At 50.4% G+C, this 19,055-nt stretch overlaps 2 protein-coding genes across 10 annotated transcripts in view; one reads left to right on the top strand and one right to left on the bottom strand.

Annotated features, from left to right (window-relative positions):
- Angptl2 (angiopoietin like 2) overlaps positions 1 to 18,564 on the bottom strand; it is a 33,578-nt gene extending 15,014 nt beyond the window's left edge. Inside the window, exons 1-2 of the mRNA XM_004671649.2 lie at positions 18,151 to 18,564; positions 4,668 to 5,533 (exon numbers count right to left, since the gene is read on the bottom strand). Coding sequence (XP_004671706.1) covers positions 4,668 to 5,484 — 817 coding nt within the window. The 5' untranslated portion in view covers positions 5,485 to 5,533; positions 18,151 to 18,564. The remainder of the gene's footprint in view (positions 1 to 4,667; positions 5,534 to 18,150) is intronic.
- Ralgps1 (Ral GEF with PH domain and SH3 binding motif 1) overlaps positions 1 to 19,055 on the top strand; it is a 325,831-nt gene that overhangs the window by 213,264 nt on the left and 93,512 nt on the right. The window lies entirely within an intron of this gene.

Below are 19,055 nucleotides of genomic sequence, written 5' to 3'. Positions count from 1 at the left end.
GAAGTAATCTGAGTGGTTGAAGGTTAATACACTTTTTTTTTCTCTTAAAATTTTTTGTTTATTTTTATTTATTTATTTGAGAGCGACAGACAGAGAAAGAAAGAGGCAGATAGAGAATGGGCGCGCCAGGGCCTCCAGCCACTGCAAACGAACTCCATATGCATGTGCCCCCTTGTGCATCTGGATAACATGGGTTCCGGGGAATAGAGCCTCGAACCAGGGTCCTTAGTCCTCACAGGCAAGCGCTTAACTGCTAAGCCATCTCTCCTACACTCTTAAAAAAAAAAAAAAAAAGCTGCGGGGAAGCCATTTACTAGCTGCGTATGTGATCTTGGCTAAGTGATTTGACCCCCTAAGCCTCAGTGCCCTGGAAATTCCAACTCCAAGGACTTATCTTCTCTCTGCACAGAAGGCTGTGCCACAGGAAAGGCCCTACCAGTTCTACTATTTCATGACATTAGGGTTCCTTTTTCATCTATGGAAAAACCAGCCGAATTGCTTGCATTCTTTCTCAGGAGAGGAAACAGCAAGGAGTGCCTTACCTGTTTTTTTTTTTTTTTTTTTTTTGAGGGGGGAACAAAGAGAGAGAGAGAGAGAATGGGCATGCCAGGGCCTCCAGCCACTGTAAACGAACTCCAGACATGTACACCACCTTGTGCATCTGGCTTACGTGGGTACTGGGGAATCGAACCTGGGTCCTTTGGCTTTGCAGGCAAGTACCTTAACTGCTAAGTCATTTCTCCAGTCTTCCCTGTTGATTTTTGATTTTTGTTTTTTGTTTTCTTTGTTTTTCGAGGTAGGTTCTCACTCTGGCCCAGGCTGACCTGGAATTCACTATGGAGTCTCAGGGTGGCCTTGAACTCATGGTGACCCTCCTACCTCTGCCTCCTGAGTGCTGGGATTAAAGGCGTGCACCACCATGCCCAGCTTCTCTCTGTTGGTTTTTAAGTACTTGCTTTGCTATGAAGCTGATAGGTCATACTGTTCTTCCTAGTTATCTCTAGGGTGGGCCTAGTGACAGGAGTTGCTCAGAGTCCATCCTGTCCTTTCCTAATGCCTTTTGGGAAATGACCCCTGAAGCTGTTCTCTAACAGTATGGGAATTGGAATAAAGAGCCACAGATCCACTATCAAGCCCAGGCTTCATTGCAAGCATCTGTGAGCCAGAATGTCCCCAGTCTGGCCAGACCTGAAGCAGACAGAACAAAGCCCAGGTGTGAAGTCAGAGGAGCCAGGGACTGCCTGGGCCCCTCACCTCAGCTCTTGGCAGGCACCCTTGGCCTGGGGCCATCCTGTCACTATCTGGCTGTGGCAGGGAAGAAGCCATGAGTGCAGCTTCAGATAAGGGTCTATGGTTGCCTTGGCCCTGTCCCCCCTCTGCCCCCCCAGGGAAGGACATGTGCTCTGAGTGACTCTTACTACAGGGGAAAGAGTGATGGCTCTAAAGATTATGCAGGGAAGGTTTGGAAGCTTCCAGGGCCTGGGTGCAAAGGTATTCAGTTGCAGAGGTGTTTTTGGCTGAGTGATGGCAGGAAATCAAGTCTCTACTAGGGAGAGCACAGAGGGGTTTTGTCTTCTAAGACCAGAACCTGCCTGAGCACTGATAAGAGCTCTCTGCCCATTGGCAGGGTTGACACTCAGTGCTGGAAGATCATGTGCTTTTGCCTCTCAGTTCAGTCCTAGCTCAGAAAGGGTAGCTCGTGCCTCTCCACTGCCACCCTACTTTTTGCTTTAGTTCCCCTTGTGTGGGTGCTCAGTGGTAAGATGGGCACATTATGGGCTACAGTAAATTGGCTGTGATCAAGTATCAGTATTACATTTGGGAAGGAGTTGCTTTGAAGAGACAGAAGGAAAAAGTAGAGTGTATTCAGGTTATCTCGCATGTCTATGCTTCCTTGGAGAGAGAAATGGGTGGGTGGATGTGGGAGCTTGAATACCGCAGCCTGTGGGTTCCCTTACCTGAGCCATAGCCCATGCTGGAACACAAAGGCATCATGATATGGGAGAGGCCAGGAGCAGGGCCGTGCCTCTGGGTCTTTGTACAGACCCATTTCCATCAGGAATTACTAGTAACTTGGTTTCCCACTTGTACCTTGTATATTTAGAACACAGAAGTCCCATTTCTGTCCAACCATCCCTGCCTTCCAGGGAGATTCAGACATGTCATCTCAATGACCCCCTCTGGTCCCTATTCTGCCCTCTATGGGCACTGGGGTATTAGCACAGTGGCCAGACAGCTCAGTATTCACTCATTCTGGATTTCAGGTACTACTTTAGACTGGGCCAATAAATTCTCACCATCTTCTAGAAATTTTGCCCTCAATACATGTTCTTTCCCAGAGAACTCCTTTTTCAGACCTGTTATATGGGATCTAGGGATAGTCATGATGAGAAGTAGGTGATTCCTAGATGTATTTGTGCACCTGTCAACGTCCCCTCACCCAGACTGAGTTCCTAGAGACTGGGGCCATAGTTTTCACGTGATCCTATAGAAGCATGCTCAGAGAATGTTGGTGGCCCCCCCCACATGACATCATAGCACATGCTTGATTGTATTGTCTGTGACATAACCCCACGAAGTTATGGCTCTGTCCCCATTTTGCAGGAAAAGTGAAGGCTGGGAGGAGTTAGGAAACTTTCTCATGAACAAACAGCTAAAGTGGAGTGGAGCGCAATTGCAAATTTATGTTTTATTCCTATACCACATCTACTGGTTCCCTTTAGGCTCAGCAATGTCCTGAAGTTGTTGAGCATAAAACCAGAGAGCCTGAGTCAAAAGGAGATCCTCCTGGAGGAGTGTGACAGCAGCTTGATTATGAACATGTCCTGTGGTGCCCAAGGGCACATTTCTGCTCTGATAATCTTTCAGGACACATGAATACAACGCATCCTCTGATGTAAACCAGGTGTGGGTGCAGATGGAGCAGCCATCAGCCAGTGAGGACCAGAGCTAAAGACAAACTGTTTGCTTCAGTCTCCTTGTTTTAAGATGAAAAGACCATGATCAAAGGAGGCTCAGTTTATGGCAGGCCCAATGCCGTGCTAAACACACGTTTTGCAGTATTTCATTTCCTAGAACTGACAGTTGGGAATAGACGAAAATGGAGCCAGCCTGAAGCCTCAGATGAGAACATGGAGGTGCAGAGGGACACAGTGTCTTGCCTCATCTCAAAGCTCATCAGTGGAGGAAGCAGGATTTGAATCCAAGCCAGTCTACCCAAGGCACCTGCTGTCTCTCCATGTCCACACTCAGTCCAGGTCTTTGCTCCAAGGTGCTGTGACAGATGCTTTGCCCTGTCCCCCACTGACTACACTGCACACAGGTTCCGTTCTTCTCTACAGTTAGCAAAAAATTGCTTCCAGTACTAGTGCTTTTTTTTAAGGTGCAAAATAAATGTAAAGCAGGATATTTTCAGTAAAAATATCTCCCTGCTGATACAACACAGTGGTACACCCAAGCACAGCCTCCAGGCAGATACATGGTTAGCTTTCACAGAGATGAGTTCAGTTCATATTTGGCAGTGCTTCTGGGAGGTGACACCACTCAGATGCAGAAGAGGCTGAGCTCCAAGGGCCTGGGGCTCAGAATTGAGGATCATCAATAGTCCTAGAGCTCAGAGGAGTCAGTTCAAGATGAAAGCAAAAGGTCTGACTTCAGATACAGCCTGAGGCTCCTCAGCCTATGAGCAAGTTACTCAACTCTCCCTAAGGAGTTGTGGGATTAATTATAATACTCATGAAAATGTCCACTGCCAGTAACTTGGTTACATTTTCTCCAACCTACCAGAGAACCCATTCCTCCTCCATGCCAGTATCCTAAGAATCACATTTTAGGATGTCACCAGTACTTAAGAGTATATGAAAGCCTCACTGAGGGGCTGGAGAGGTGGTTTAGTAGTTAAATGCTTGCCTGTGAAGCCTAAGGACCCCGGTTCGAGGCTCCATTCCTCAGGACCCATGTTAGCCAGATGCACAAGGGGGCACACACATCTGGAGTTCGTTTGCAGTGGCTGGAAGCCCTGGCACTCCCATTCTCTCTCTCTCTCTCTCTCTCTCTGCCTCTTTGTCTGTTGCTCTCAAATAAATAAATAAAAATAACAAAAGAAATGTTTAAAAGATGCCTTTAAAAAAAAAATGAAAGCCTCACTGAGAATTCTAGGCAGCAGCATAAAAGAAAACTCATGGGCTTTGGGAAGTGCCCCTCCCTGCCCTTACCCTCTGATGTTTATCACTCTCACACTGACAGTGCTGTCTCTTTTTCCCTCGGCTGAATGTTTATTGGGTGACATCTACAGAACGGTAGTTCTGGGCCGTGCACATATATAAGCCTATAGGCAAGATGTGGTAGCCACCAACACAGGGTAGCTGTCCAGATCCTAGCAAGGTTCTGGCCTGGGTTCTTTCCTTTCAAAGGTCTGAGAGCCTTTGCCCTCTCCTGAGCCCCTACTTCCCAATTCTGCCCTCCAGCATCTATCTAAGCAATGTGCTCCCCACTCCCCCAGACACCACTGGCTCCACAGCCAATGCACAGAATTGCAAGAGGATTTGTGCAAGTCCTTGACCCTGCCTTAACTAATCATGGCTCTTCTCCCACTTGCAGTCATGGCTAAGCGAAGCCTGATGCCTAGCTTGAAAGCCCACGTGGGTTGGGATCCCCAAAGGACTTACCGGATGGCTTGTCGGTGGAGGATGGGAGACTGGTGAGGGTGGGCATGGTGGGCAGAGGAGGTGGCAGCACCTTCAGGTTCTGGTCACTTTGGATCTCATTGGTGGAGATCTGGTTGATGATGCGGTTGTAGGTGGGTGGTTGGTAAACTCGAGGTGGGGTGGCAGGGGGTGGTTGGGGCATGGGCCTGGCCGCAGGCACCCTCTGGCAGTGCTCCTCAAGTTGTGCAATGACCTCCGACTGGTTGTGGGCTAGCGTGGCCAGGTGCTGGTACTTGTGCTCCAGGTCCTTGTACTTACTGGCCAGCTGCAGCATGTCAGCCGTCTGGTTGAGGATCCTGTTCTCCAGCTGGGAGAGCTCGAGTGCGCTGTCCCGCTTGCGGATGATCTCGTGCAGGAGCTGCATGTAGAGCTGGGTGACGCGCGAGTTCATGTTGCGGCTCTCCTTGCGCAGCAGCTTCACCTCGCTCACGATGCCTCCATCCACCTCCACCAGCTGCTGCAGCGTCTCGATCTGCCGCTTCTGCTTGAGCAGCTCATTGTTGAGCAGCTCCAGCTCCTGCTTGTGCACGCGGTTCTCCAGGAGCACCTCTGGCTCTTTGGAGTTGACGCAGATGGCACCTGTGACCCGCTGCTGGGGCACGATGAATGTGTAGGTGCACTTGTCAGGGGACTCACCTGCCCGCTTATACCTGTTGAGGTAAATGTACTCCCTCGGCGAGCCCTCCTCTGGACCCTCAAAACCATCATCGGGATCTGCAGTAGCTCCCAAGGCGGCCAGCAGTCCTAGCCACCAGCAGGTCACTTGCAGTGGCCTCATGGTCCTTGCACGGTGGTGGTTATCCTCTATGAATGAAATCTATGAAAGCCTGAAAGAGAGAGAGAATGACTGATGGACCCATCCCTGCCAGTGGTCTGAGCTGTCATGATCCCAGCTTTCCTGCCAGGCAGTGTTTTCTAAATGCAACATTTAGGGACAATGTTCTATTTTTCTGGAGTCAGAGAGAGGGCAAATGTGCCAGAAGGAGAAGGCAGGGTCTTGCAGAGACAGAGGAGGAAAGGGAAGGCCTGAGTATCTGTAGGCTGTCCTTGGGGATCATGGCTTTTCCATTCCTGGAGCCTTAGAACCACACCCAGGCAGCTTGATGGTGGAGGGAGGTGGAGAGTAGGCTGTCTGATCTCCTGTTTCCTCTGCGTTGGGATCTGCTGACCTTTACATCTCATCATTTTCTATGTTTGTGTTGCCTGAGCTTCCCTCAACACAGCTGTAAAGCCTCATAGTACTCTTCAGTCTCCTCTGCTGCATCTATGATGGCAGGTATAGTATTGAGTAAAACTTGTGTCCCTGGAGTGTGGTACTGGGGCAGGCTTTTAGCAAATGTTTGTTAAATGACTGAATTGCTAGACATAGAATAGAATGTGTTCATTTTGTACTGGACAATGTCAGTAGATGGATGTGTCTAATCACATGACTCTGATCTGTGGGTTAGCCAAGTGAGCTTTTCTAAGCCCAAATATTTGCGACTGTAGACTTCATGGTTCCGGTCATTGCAACATGGTTAAATCAGATGGGAGCAGAAGTCAAGCATGTGTCTCTGGATTTGTTTCCTGGACCATATGTCCCTTTCCCAGATGTCCATCAAACATGGTGTGCCAGGCAGTGTGCTGGATGCAGTAGCATGGCTGCAAACAGAATGGAGCCAGCCCCTGCCCTCACAGGGCTTCCACATCACCAGAGTTCCCAAGTGCTGTCAAGCAGAAGTATCATGTGCTATGAAAGGGTATAATAGGTCACTGACCTGGTCAGAAGGGTCAGGAATGCTTCCCTGAGAAAGTGACCTGTATTCTGACCTTTGAGAGTTTAGTAGAAGTAAGACAAGCCAAGAGGGAGGAGAGGATGTGCGTGGTCCCTCCTCCAGGCCGCTTGAGGGCACTGCTCCAAGAGGCCTCTGGGTCTGTCCTGTGTCGTCAAGTTTTTCCTACATGCCTGCTGCTGTCTCCCTCAGCTTGCTGAGAATTCTCTCTTGACCTCACAGTGTGTCTCTAGCTACTGTTCCTTTTTCTGTTCCCCTCCTTGGCAAAGCCCTCAAAAAAAAGTTGACCACATTCAGCGTTCCCCAAATGCTCCTCACTTTCTGTTCCTTTGTGAATATACTATACCAGCCCTGATTCTCCCTCTATGCCCTGAGCTCTGGCCAGGTTGCCATGGTCTCTACTTGCCAAACAGAATGACTATTTCTGGTTCTCATTAATATCCTGCTGCCTCATGCCCTTACTGAGCTTTCTCTGAAGCAGCCTGTCTCTGCCACCTTACTCTCCTGATTATCCCTGGCTTGCTCATCCTGGTGCTGTTGGTGCTGGGGTTCTTGTCCAAGTGTCAGTTACTTTCAGGTACCATAACATCCGTGTCTACTTTTTTAGTCCAGGTTCCCACCTTGACCACAGATTTTTATACCCATCTGCCTCTTGACCTTGATACTTGACTGTCCACTAGGCATCTCAAATTCAACCTATCCTTTTCTTTCTTACACCCCCATCCCAACCTGTTCCTCCCAGTTTTTCTTGTTAGTAAACAGCAGTTCTGTTCTAGTTGTCAGGCCAAAACCTCTTGAAGTCATCCTCAACACCTTTCTGCTTTCATACCTTGCATCTAATTGACCACTGAAGTATAATAGCAATGGCCTAGAAACAGTCCCAGACTTCTCCTGTTGCTCCCAGTGTCCCCTGCCACGACCACTGGTCTCCCTACCTTCACCTCTCATCGGGACTATTGCAGTAGTCTTCTAAGCAGTCTCCCTGATCCTGCCCACCTTAGTATGTCCTTAGTCCAGTGCCTGGAAGAACCTTTTTCAAAAGTCAGCTGGTGTCATTAATACTCAGACCTCTCCAGCAGCTTCCCATCTTGGACTGAGAAATGAAGACTCCCTGATTTCATCTCTGACACTGCTCCCACCCCCGTCCTGTTCTGTCATCCTCTGCAGCCACACTGGCCTCTTGGCTGTTCCTCAAGCACCAAGCAACTACATACTGTCACTCCCTTTCTGCATTGCTCACTCTTCCCCTTATGGTTTTTGCTGGAAGATCACCTTCTCGGTGAGACCCTTCCTGCCACTAAGACTGACTTTTCCACTTCTCCTCCAGAGTCATCATCAGATGTATGCTTGTCCCCCTGTCACACCCACATGAATGTCATCTCCTTTTGCAGGGGAAAGTTAGGCCATTGCACCATTCACAGTGCTTAGTTCATGGCCTGGAATAGAGGTGCTTAATAAATACCTGTTGATGGAGTGAAAAGTTAGCCACCAACAACTGACTGCAGTGGGGAGTGCTGTGAAGGGGGAATTAATGAGCTGGAAAGCCCATGGTCAGCCTGTGTGAAGGAAAGCCACCTAGCAGAGGTACTGTAAGGCCATGTGTGGGACCCTGGGCTACTTTCCCGTTGATAATACTTTTCTCATTTCCATTTCAGAGGAGGAAACTAAGACTCAGGGAGGCCAGTTGACTTGCCTAAGATCACAAGGCAGGAAGGTGACCCAACCAGAACCGAGACCTGGTCAGATGGCTATTAACAGTAAAAGACCATCATCATCACCACTTTCTTACTTCTCACTCTTCTCTGCTGAAAGCCAGCCTTGGTGACAACTCAAACTTTGTCCTCACTGGGCCTGGAGGGGGCTTTTGGGAATATCTGGCTTTAGGCTGCAGCATGAAACAGCCAGTGGGCCCATGCAGATCAAGTACCATACTGGGCTGTTTTCAATTGAATGCCAGAGCCCAAGGCTAGTTCTGACATCCAGTGCAGACTTATGGGTTTGGATAGCTTCTGGGTTGGTTCTGTAGGTAGGCAGAGCTGTGGTGATGTCAGTGGAAACTGAGCTAGTTTGAGAATGTTTGCCTGGTTTCCAAGCTTATGCTGCTGTGGAGCTGGCGGCCACACCCACCCTAGAACAATGGGGAGGAGCTAGGCTCCAGGCTAGGGTGGGCCAGCCGCACCTTCTGTAGGTAGTTCACCTGCTTAGCTGGTGACAAACACTTCTCTGCTGTGGCCAAAAAACTGCCAGAGTTCCAGGGAGGCAACTTGGCTCCAGGAAAAGTTTGATTTCCAAACCTTCACAGACAGCATCCAGGCCCAGAGGCTGCACTTTTTATTGTTGGGTTCTGTCCGTTCCCAAGTGTAGGTCCGTACAGCTCTTGCCTTTGGACTTCTGCTGTGATGTGGGGTGATCTGATCCTCACTGCTCACGAGGTAAGCAGCATGAAAGCGTTTCAGAAACTCAAGGTTAGAGCACCACAGCAGTGACACGAGAACAGGAACAACAGAACAGTGCCAAAGACTGATGCGGAATGCTGAGGATGGCCTCAGCGTGTAGAGTACCTTACCACCTCTAGCATCCTTGGTCACCCGTGAGGAAGTATCAGTTATCCAGGAGGACCTAGGTCCAAGTCACAGAGTCTCCCAGCTTGGAAGCAGTCCACTGGTCAGACAAGGTCCTGACCCTCTCACAGCATCCCTGTCATCTGCCCAAAGCTAACACAGGATAGGGAAGTTGAGGGACCAAGCAGGTGTGATCATAGGCCCCCATATCTGAAAAGAACATTTCCTGCCCTTGTTAGATTAATTACACCCGGCTTGACAGCTGTTACTTGCACCAGGATTCTAAGTCCTCAAGGTTCTCAGACACATAGGCTCACATGATCACTCTGGTGCTTGGAGCCAGTTGTTAATGTCTTGCTTGATTTGAGGGTGAGGAAATGGAAGCTCAACATGGTGGCAGGTCACAGCTGGTGGTGGGACCAATCTTAAAGCTACATAGTGGACTGTGGGTCTTAGAGCTTCATCTCCATGGCTCAGTGGGGTGATTTGAAACTGAATGGCTTGTCAAAAGGAAGGGAAGGAATGAGGCATTGCTGGGGACCTGATATACATGTCCTCGGTAACCCAGGGGTTTAAGTCTACATTGGACCAATGGAAACAGGGAAATCCAGGCAGGCATAGTAACTCATGCAGCAATACACAGCAGACAAGAAGAGCTCAAGCTCACTGAGCTGGGCAGTGAGGGCCTCGCACTAGGGCCATACTCCTCAGGCTGCCCTTGGCCTCCACGGCATTTGTTTTCCTTAAAGATTCCAACCCAGCGTTTTGCTAGTTTGGCAGTTCTAAATGGGCAGTAATGAGCATGTTTACTTTTGCTTTCTTGATATTTATTCAGCTAATTGCATCCCAAGAGAAGTTACACACACACACACACACACACACACACCCCACCACATTCCAGCCATCTTAGACTGGAGAATAGTTCTGCTTCGATCAAAGTACCCCTCTTCTTTGGTTTCTTCCTATGACCAACAAAAGCAAACCTGGCTGTTTTCCTTGGCTTGGAAATTAAAATAAAAATGCTTGTCAGAATTACTTTTCCACATTGTGTTGTGAGGAGTTTCCATTGTGTGGGCTTCCCTCTCCCCTCCCCACCAGTGAATTGGTCTGACCGTGCCATAGAGTGGCCTCTGCACATGAAGAGGCAGCTTCCCCAGGCCCGGGTCCCACCCAGCCTCTGGTGAGCTGCATCTGAGTGTCCCCACTTGCCCTGTGTGGTGGGGCCACACACCATGTATTCACATCCCTCTAGCCACCATGGTGCTGTAGTCCAGGAAGTGGGCCACTTTATGAGAGTGTGTCATTTTGGTAACACCGCTGCCTTCTGTCCTGTTAGAAGCTGCTAACACACTTCAGAGTTCTGAGCTCGAAAGTCAGATATGAGACAAGTTCGAATAATAAAAATAACTAGCCAGTTGTCACTATGTCCCAAACATTTTATCTATCATGTCACTGGATCTTCCTAGCAGCTCTGGGAGGGAGGACCTATTAAACCAAGGTAGCTTTGCAGGGTGGCTTCACTGGTACTTTGCAACTGTAGAGGATACAATGTGCAGTAATGGTTATGTCTAGTCTAGTAGTCTGATTTCTACCTTCAGAGCTTAGGTCAAGCCTGAGCATCATTCCTGCTTGAAGGCAGGGACTACTGAGACCTAAAAACACAAGTCGTTTGCCAAATCATGGAATATTAGGTAGCTGAGCTGGGCAACAGAATTCCAAAATACACACCAAACCATACTTGCTGTGAACATACCAATGTGACAAGAAACCCCCAAGAAAATCACTCTGGGCAGGAGTGATCTTGGGGTCTCCAGGACTACAGCCCTCAGGGAGACTTCCCCATGAAGTCTGGCTCTCAGAGGTGATCTCATTGGTCTAGGTTGTAGTGCTCCTAAGCATGTGTGCTTGCTTGTGTGCTCTCTCTCGCTCTTGCTCTCTCTCTCCCTCTCTTTCTCTCTCTCTCTCTCTCGCTTGTTCTCTTTCTCTCATTTCAGCCAGCACAGCCTTGTTGACCTGTGAGCTCAGACCAAGGCTGAATCTAGGCCAGAGAAGGCATCCCTTCCCCATAGGAGGCCAGAGAAGTGGCCACTGCCAAGGCCATGAGGGCATCTGGAACTGTTTCCTATGCCTAGTTGGCCCCCAGCATCCAGTTTCTGGGAAGAAACTTGAGCTATGCTTGAGTGAGTCTGGTGGACCACAGCATGAATCGAGATGGCAAGACCAAGGTCAAGCCAGGAAAGAGACCAGCAAAAACTCTAGCACTGGCAAACTAGTATTCCTTTGAATGCTGTGGAAAGGACTGACATGTTGGCAGAGTGGTAGTCAAGCTTGATCCAGGACATGGGAGAGCCAGATGTGGAAGTCTAGAAGTGAAGGCCCAGGAGGGTCCAGCCGAGTTATACAATCAATAGCATTGAGAATAATACCAGGCCAGAGAGATGGTTAAGTGCACTTCCTGTACAAGCATGAGGGCCTATAGTTGTGTTATAAGCTTGTATGCCTTTCTCTCTGCCTCACTGGCTCTCACAACCCTGTACATAGAGGGCCACAGATCCCGTTGGCCCTGGCTGAAGCTTGTTACCTTTTGTATTAACAGTGCCCCTTTATACTCCCAAAAATGTTTTGATCAGGCAGCACATTAAATGGTTCTAACACAGGAGTCAGGTCACCTGTATTCAGCAATAGAGGAAACCCAGTCCTAAGAGATTAGGTCCCTGGCCTATCACTTGGAATAAATATCAGCATTGAGATTCAGAAAAACACTGCCAGCCCCGTGACCTCACTCTCTCTAAGGTTGCCTCTCCAACCAGTAGGAATAAAAGGCCCCTGTTTGTTTGTTTGTCTAATGGCCAGGATGCAGTTGCTTCTTATTCACCATTGATGGAATGAGTGTAAATGGCTTTCAGGTCAGCACAAGGGTGAGTCTTGTTGGAGGTTAGAAAGAACTTCTTGATCTTGTGAGTGGTGAGACCCCAGGGTAGGCATCTAGGATGAGCAATGGCCTCACCTTGGAGAACCTGGAGAAGGGACTATGCATCACTGTCTTTGGAGATCCACCCCAGCCCAGAGCCAGGGAGGGAGTCACCAGTCTCCAAATGCCATCTTTCCAAGCCCAGAAGCCTGTGAGTCATTCCTCACTAAAAGGCAATGGGGGAACTCAGAGGGGCTGTGGCCAGCTCCCAGATTCCCCAGTTCAGCTCTCATCAGACCTTCAAACAGACTGTCCTCGTATCCAGCCTTCTCATCCACTGGTAATTGTGTCCAGCTACATTGTGGGGCCAGTCATGTCATGGATGATGGGGACAGAGGCATGAACGAGAGAAGCAGATAGGCTAGGATTAGAAATGCTCCAGATGTGCCTGGAGGAGTAGTGAGGGCGGGTCCTGCCTGGTGCCTGATGTGCTCTCGTGCTCCTGCCACGGGTGAGCTGCTGGCTTCCAGGGCAAGCTGAGTGTGGAGACGGATTGTGGTCACACCATGAAATCATAGGGCAGAGGGGATGTGGTTGGGCATGGGGAGCTGACTGCCTTAGCCAGGGAGACAAGGATACTGCTGTTACTTTTTCATGATGTATTATTTGGGAACCATTTTGAGACTCCCCCAACGTCTACACACTGAGCCCTCTGCCAGGAGCCGTGGCCAGCAGAGTAGAGCAGAGCAGGGAGCATCTGCTGAAGCCATCTGTGAGCCAGGCTTCCGAGTTGGCTGCTGTGCTTCTGTCAGTGCCTGGTGTGCACTGAAGCTCTGGAGTTGGAGAGTTGAAGGCTGACTATATAGCCCTGCCCTGGGGTGGCTTCCTGGGTAATCTAGGCATTGCCTGGAGCTGCTCTTTGGGACCCAGCTGAGAGTTGTCATCAGGGCCACCTTGGCCTGTAGGGATGGGCTCATCCTCTGGAAGAGCACCTTCTGTGTCATCCATGTCACAGGTCCTAGTGAACAGGGCTGTGAGCATCCTCATTTCACTGATGGGCACATAGAGCTAAGGGATGAGGGCACATGCCCAAGGCCAGAGTTTCCAGGTCTGTGCTTGGAGCCAGCCTTCTATCTAAAAACACACAGTTCAAAGTGGCTCCCTCCCTCTGGGTTCTTCTACCCCTATAGTCCATGCCACATACACTTCCAAGGCTGCCTGTCTAAAACACACACAGAATCAAGTCAATGTCTTCCTTATAAACACAGCCCATGTCCACCAGACTTGTGCCTATCTTCCTTTCTAAGGTGACCTTATAAAGGCACCTCTCTGCAAAGACATCCATTTTCAATGATGTCCCCCTCCCTCCTCCAACTTGCAAGAGCAGCTATAGCTACCTCTGTCCAGCACCTAGGGCTCAGACAGCACTGGATGCACCAGACTGTGGTCTTTTCAGCACAAGGTGCAGGTTATTTCCCTCAGAATGGCCAGTCCCTAGAATGTCACATGGGCTACTAAACAGGAAGTCAAGGACTCCATTCCACATATTTCCTGGGCCAGCTCATGTGCTAGAGATAAAGCAAGAAAAAGGAGGTGATTCCTGCACTCTAGGGGCCTACAGTAGCAAACATTCCTAATGCAAGTGACAACACCCAGATAAGGCAGCTCAGGGGCCCCCACTATCCAGGCCAGAGTGTGAGAGGGGAGATGTCTCATGTGAGACCTTAGCTAAACAGCACTGAGGGGAATGGTATGTCCCTCTGGGTATGTGAGCCTGCTTGTTTGAGAGCCTAGGCCTGAGACTTGCCTTACTGCTTGAGGACTCATCCATTCCATAGATTTCTTTTCTGCTCACTCTGGATGGGCTTTGGAAGTTCAATAGGGGCTAAGACAGACATAACCTTCCCTGACGGAGGCTGTAATGAGACCACCTCAGGCAGGGGTTGTGCATTCTGGGAGCCAGGCATCTATGGGAGGTGAGAACAGAATTCCTTCTGGGCTTTTACCCAGTGGTCTTTGCCTGCCTGCCCAAGGACTGGGCAGCAGAGGGGGCTGAAGTTATGGGGCTGCTGGCCCCAAGACAGGCTGAGTTCACCAAGTAGATCTGGCACAATGGCTTGATTGTCAGAGTCTGGCTCTCCACCCAGCATCTAGCATTCCTGTGATCAAATGTGTCTCACAGTGATGTGTGCACAGAGCAGGACACAGGGACATGTTAACCTCCCCCCACCCCCAGACCATTGCCACCACTCCATGCTGTTATCAAACCATTCATTGGACTTGCAGTCCATGGAGCAGGATATAGTCATAGACACTGGCCCCAAATGAGGTTTCTGACATGATCTGTCTGTCATCACACATTCCAAGCCAAACAATCTTCTTTTGCGGGTGGGGCAAGAGGTCATATAAATTCACAGAAAAGATGTGGTGCTCAGTATATCTGTTCTTTCTTAAAGCTCCTGCTGCATGGTTGTGCCAGATGGCCATGGGCTGGGTGAGACTGATGCAGGTCAGGGCTGGAATCTGGCTCCTTGTCCACTGATGAAGAGACTGTGGATGAAGTACTGTATGACCTGAGCCTTGGTTATCACTTTTTTTTTGGGGGGGTGATTCTGAATTATATATATATATAGTGACAACTTCTATACTTACAACAAACCATGGTATTTCCCTCCCCTCTCCTCCCCTCCACCATTGGTTACCATTTCTATAAAATGGGAACCTCACTTCCTATCTTGGGGAACCCTTTCAGGTCCCAGTACCTCTTCTCTATGACTCATGCAACCTGTTGGATATTTGTGGGATTATTTACCATCTGCCTGCCTTGTCCTTCTGGCCAGGGCAGAGCTCCACTATATGCTGTCAGTTGAGAACATTCCAGATTAAGTGGGTTGTGATTCAGAGAGGCCAGAAGTTGAATGTACCTACCCTGGGTGGGGCTGCTGTGCTATTCCTTCTATTGAGCTACCAGTCACCAACTCACCGATACTGTCTCAGGAGCTGCTTGTGTGACCCAGGGTAGATCGTGAGCTCTGATTCTGCAGCCCTAAAAAGTATCCAAGTGGATCTCAGTGACATGGGTGAATGTTTCCCTGAAGCACAGCACCCACATGTTGGTGCCAGGGTTCCAGATGTGAGGGCAGTGTGGCAGTGCACCCAGACACATGGGAGTTTAAGGTCATCTGAGTCACACAGGTACACTGTGTAACCTCCAGCCTCTTCTGTTAGAGTCATGGCAGCTGTGCTTCTGCTACAGATGTAGGTGTCCATGGCAGCACAGGAGGCCTGGACACCAGGGAAGTGCTCTGTCCTCATATTAGCCAGGGCAGCATTCATAGTGCAGCAAAAGCAGACTTGGCTGCTGGGGACATAGGACAGCTACCCAGTAATAGCAACAAGAGAAGCTAAGGGGCTGGAGATATAGCTCTATTGGTCAAGTGCTGACCTAGCATGTATGAAGCCCTAGGTGAAGCCCCAGTACCACATAAAACTGGGCATAATGACACATGCCTGTAATCTGAGCCCTCGGGAGATGATGACAGGAGGATTAGAAATTCAAGACCATCCTCTAGTGAGGCTGAGGCCAGCTTGGGCTATATAAGACCCAATTACATACAGAGAATGAGAGCAAAAGTTGAGGTACCTTGCATAAGGCAGTGGAATGAGACAGAGAAAGGTCCAGTCCTGTGTTCAAGTCCCACATAATCTCATAACTGTGTGACCTTGGGCAACTTAACCTCCCTGAGCTTTTATTTCCCCACTTGTAAAGTAGGATGTTACAACTCGAACCTACTTCTTAGGGTTGGATGTAATGAGATAGAGTACCTGCCTCACTTAGTCAGTTGGGCACTTTGTAAACTGTTGTGGGATCCTTACTCTGTGCATGAGCTGGCAGCCTTGCTGAGAGGTGCCCTCCTACACCTTGCAGTCTACTTACTTGTATCTATTCTACCAAAACTGTTTTTACTGAATAGAAATCCACTTGTTTTAGCCAGACCCACAGAGTCTGTGAGAACCACCAAGTCCAAGGCTGCAGCAGCAAACCTGTGGCATCTGCAGCCAAGAGGCCTGCTCTGGAGAAGCATGTATTTCAGAGCAGCTAGCTTTCAAAATGTCTCCGAAAGCTCAGGAGCCCACTGGGAGCTTGGGGGCCATGGGACAGAGATGCTGCTCACTGCCCAGGCTCACTGGCCGGGACCTCTGAGACTGTGTACGGGCCAGAGCTGTCTGTCTGAGCTACATGCAGCAGTGTGGTGTGGCACTAGGTCCACCATGTGGCCAAGATTGCTGAGGGACTCTCCTTCACCATTCCTCAGCAACTTCAGGACAGGCATTGCCACTGGTTCTCCTCTTGCAACACCACGGAAACTCCATTTTCCTGTCTTCTGTGCCTCTGACAGGGATGCCAACAGGGAGACCAGTAATACCCAGGCTTGGTGGCAGCTGATCTCTGCCTGTGAGGTTAGTGTCAGAGGCTGTGGTCCATGTGTACATGTTTGCTTAGGGATCTATAGGACAAAGACAGGTTGTAGATGTCCCCAAACCAGAATCCCAGATGTAAATCCCTCCAAGCTCCTGGATTGCCCCCAGGGTGGGGAGTGGTAATGGCTACAGCATTGGCTCTGCCTCTGGAGTTATCTGAAAGTCTTAGCAGTATGTGTCCAGAATGGGGAAAGAATTTAGGGCCCTGCTTTCTCTTCAGAATGATTCTGATGGTTGGGGCTCACAATAACCAGAGACTAGTGTTTGCAGAGGGTTTGCATGCACATGCACACCCACACCTACATCCACACCCACCCACCCCCACACACATATACACACACGGCACCAAGTCAGGTCCCATGTGCTTCTCCTAGAAATCAGTGATATGTGACTCAGAGGAGCTTTGGAGCCATACCATTGGGCCTCACTTTGTAGCTACATGGTCTTGGCATAGCACCTCACTGATCCCTCAGTTTCCTCACCTGTAATGGGAATGGACAGGCATGTGTTGTAGGATACCTGTAAATAGCCACTCAGTTGTTACTGAGATGGACACATTATCCTCCCATTTCCCAAATCAAAAAAACTGAGGTCTGAGAAAGACCAAGTAATCTACCAGGGCCCAGGCTATCATACAGAAGAGCTAAGACTTGAAGCCAACTCCTGATCTCTACATACTCTGACTACACTTGGAAAACTTCATGTGCAGAACCTTCAGCTGGCTTTAGAAGTGACCGTCTCAACTTTGATTGGAGTCCCCAGGAAAAGGGATTTTTTTTTTTTTTTTTTGAGTAACTGTACTGGCCTCTGGGAGCTTCAGTAATCCCACCACAGAAGCAATAGCTGACTCATGACACACATATCACAGGGAGAGGAGAAGGATCAGGGAAGAATTTCTGTTTGGAAATGTTATCTAATGCTGCTGAGCACTTTCAAGGGACTTGGTATGTGGTGCCTGTGTCGTCCCCCACCCCCCACCCCCGCCAGGCTGCCAGGAAAGCCTGTCCTCCCCTGTTTCTTGGCCACATCTTGCTGATGGGAGACTCGAGGACTGTCCAGTGCTGGGAGGGGTCAGGTGTCCCTGGGCATGGAGGGAAAGTCAGAGCAGTACTTTGCCTAGTCCCCATGGCAAACACTTAATAGGTGACACATCCTCTCCTGCACAAGCCACCTCTGCTCCTGGTCAGCTGGAAGGATGTGAACAGGGGCTCTAGGGGACTTTCTGAACAAAGGTCCCCAGCTGCCTCAGGTCTGCATATGCCCCCTTTCTGCCATAACGTTCTCTAGCCTGGTGGTACATGGGGCTCAAAGCCTAGATTTGCCAATTCCTCGGCTACTCTGCAGCTCTCAGCCCACTGCCCTCTCAAGTAAACACCCACACACATGTACACACCTAGGCTGCTGCCCCGTGCCCAGGAGCCACCCCCTTTGCCCCTTAGGCTTTCTGTCTGAAGGAGATGAGTGGGCCTCACCAGTGAACTCATCAGCATCCCAGCCCCATGATCTTGTGCCCCAAACACCACCCTGCCCAAGTGTCTGCAGTCTGTTCATCGCGCTTGTTTTGGTTGCAAGTGAAAGCAAAGGATGGTCTGCTCTAGGGTCTGGCTGCACACCCCCACCTGGAGGGGCCAGGATTGCTCACACCCAGACTTGGGGGCCAGCTGCTGGCTTGTGCCCACTGCCCCTGGCTGCCAAAGAGCTGGGAGCTGGTCCCTTACCTCTTCCCTCCTGCTCGGCTCCAGGGCAGCAGCGCCTCACATGCTTCACCGTGCCGTCAGTCAGTGGGGCAGCCTGGCCATGGCTTCCCTTAGGAGGGGTCCTGAGTCGCAGGGTGGACTGGATGCCAAGCAGCCCTGCCTCACTGGCCTCTGTTCACAGCCAGCTCCGTGGGGATGGGGCTGGCCAGGGTGCCTCAGGGGCTGCTTCCAACCTACTCTGTCACGGCACAACCAGCAGCCACCTCACTGTCATGCTCTGCAGGTTGGAGCTCGGGCAGCTCCACTCAGGGCTTGGGGTCCATCCCTGGGCCAACTGCAGCAGCCTCAGTTGAACTCTCAGCTCCTTTGTGGAGCCCTTACATGCCGCCAGAGGAAACTGTGAGCACAGCCTGACCCTGGTTGGCTGCAGGCGCTTCTCTCCACCCACTAGTGCAAGAGGATCCCCCAGGCCCCAGAAAGGCTCCGGGCCTCCCCTCAGCCCAGACAGGGGCGGGCCGCCTAGTGATGTCACACTAGTTCCAGCCCCAGCTGGCTTGGCCCCTCCCCGCAGGCCTGCTTTGGCGGCCACAGCAGTTCCCTCCTTCCTTGGCACAGGCAGCCTGGCCAGTTCACTCCCGACCTGCCTGCTCCCCAAAGCTCTGCAGCTCATGGGGTGCCCTGCATAGGCAGACCCCCCCGGATCCAGGTAATGAGGTTTGACCTGTTGTAGGTATGGCTACAGCTGTAGGAAGCCAGGGCAGTCCTACCCTGTGTACTGCCCCAGCAACCTGGAGCCTCTCCTCAGGCCCTTATCCCTGGCTTTACTCCCCTCCGGACCCTGAGGAAGGGAGCCCAGGGCAGATCTGCCAGCCCTCTACCAAACTCCAGCCTCTTCTCCTCAGCCCCTTTCTCCCAGGCTTCACTCT

The sequence above is a fragment of the Jaculus jaculus genome, chromosome 1, assembly GCF_020740685.1.
Source record: "Jaculus jaculus isolate mJacJac1 chromosome 1, mJacJac1.mat.Y.cur, whole genome shotgun sequence".
Taxonomy (NCBI): Eukaryota; Metazoa; Chordata; class Mammalia; order Rodentia; family Dipodidae; genus Jaculus; species Jaculus jaculus.
This window is presented reverse-complemented; position numbering and strand designations above follow the sequence as displayed.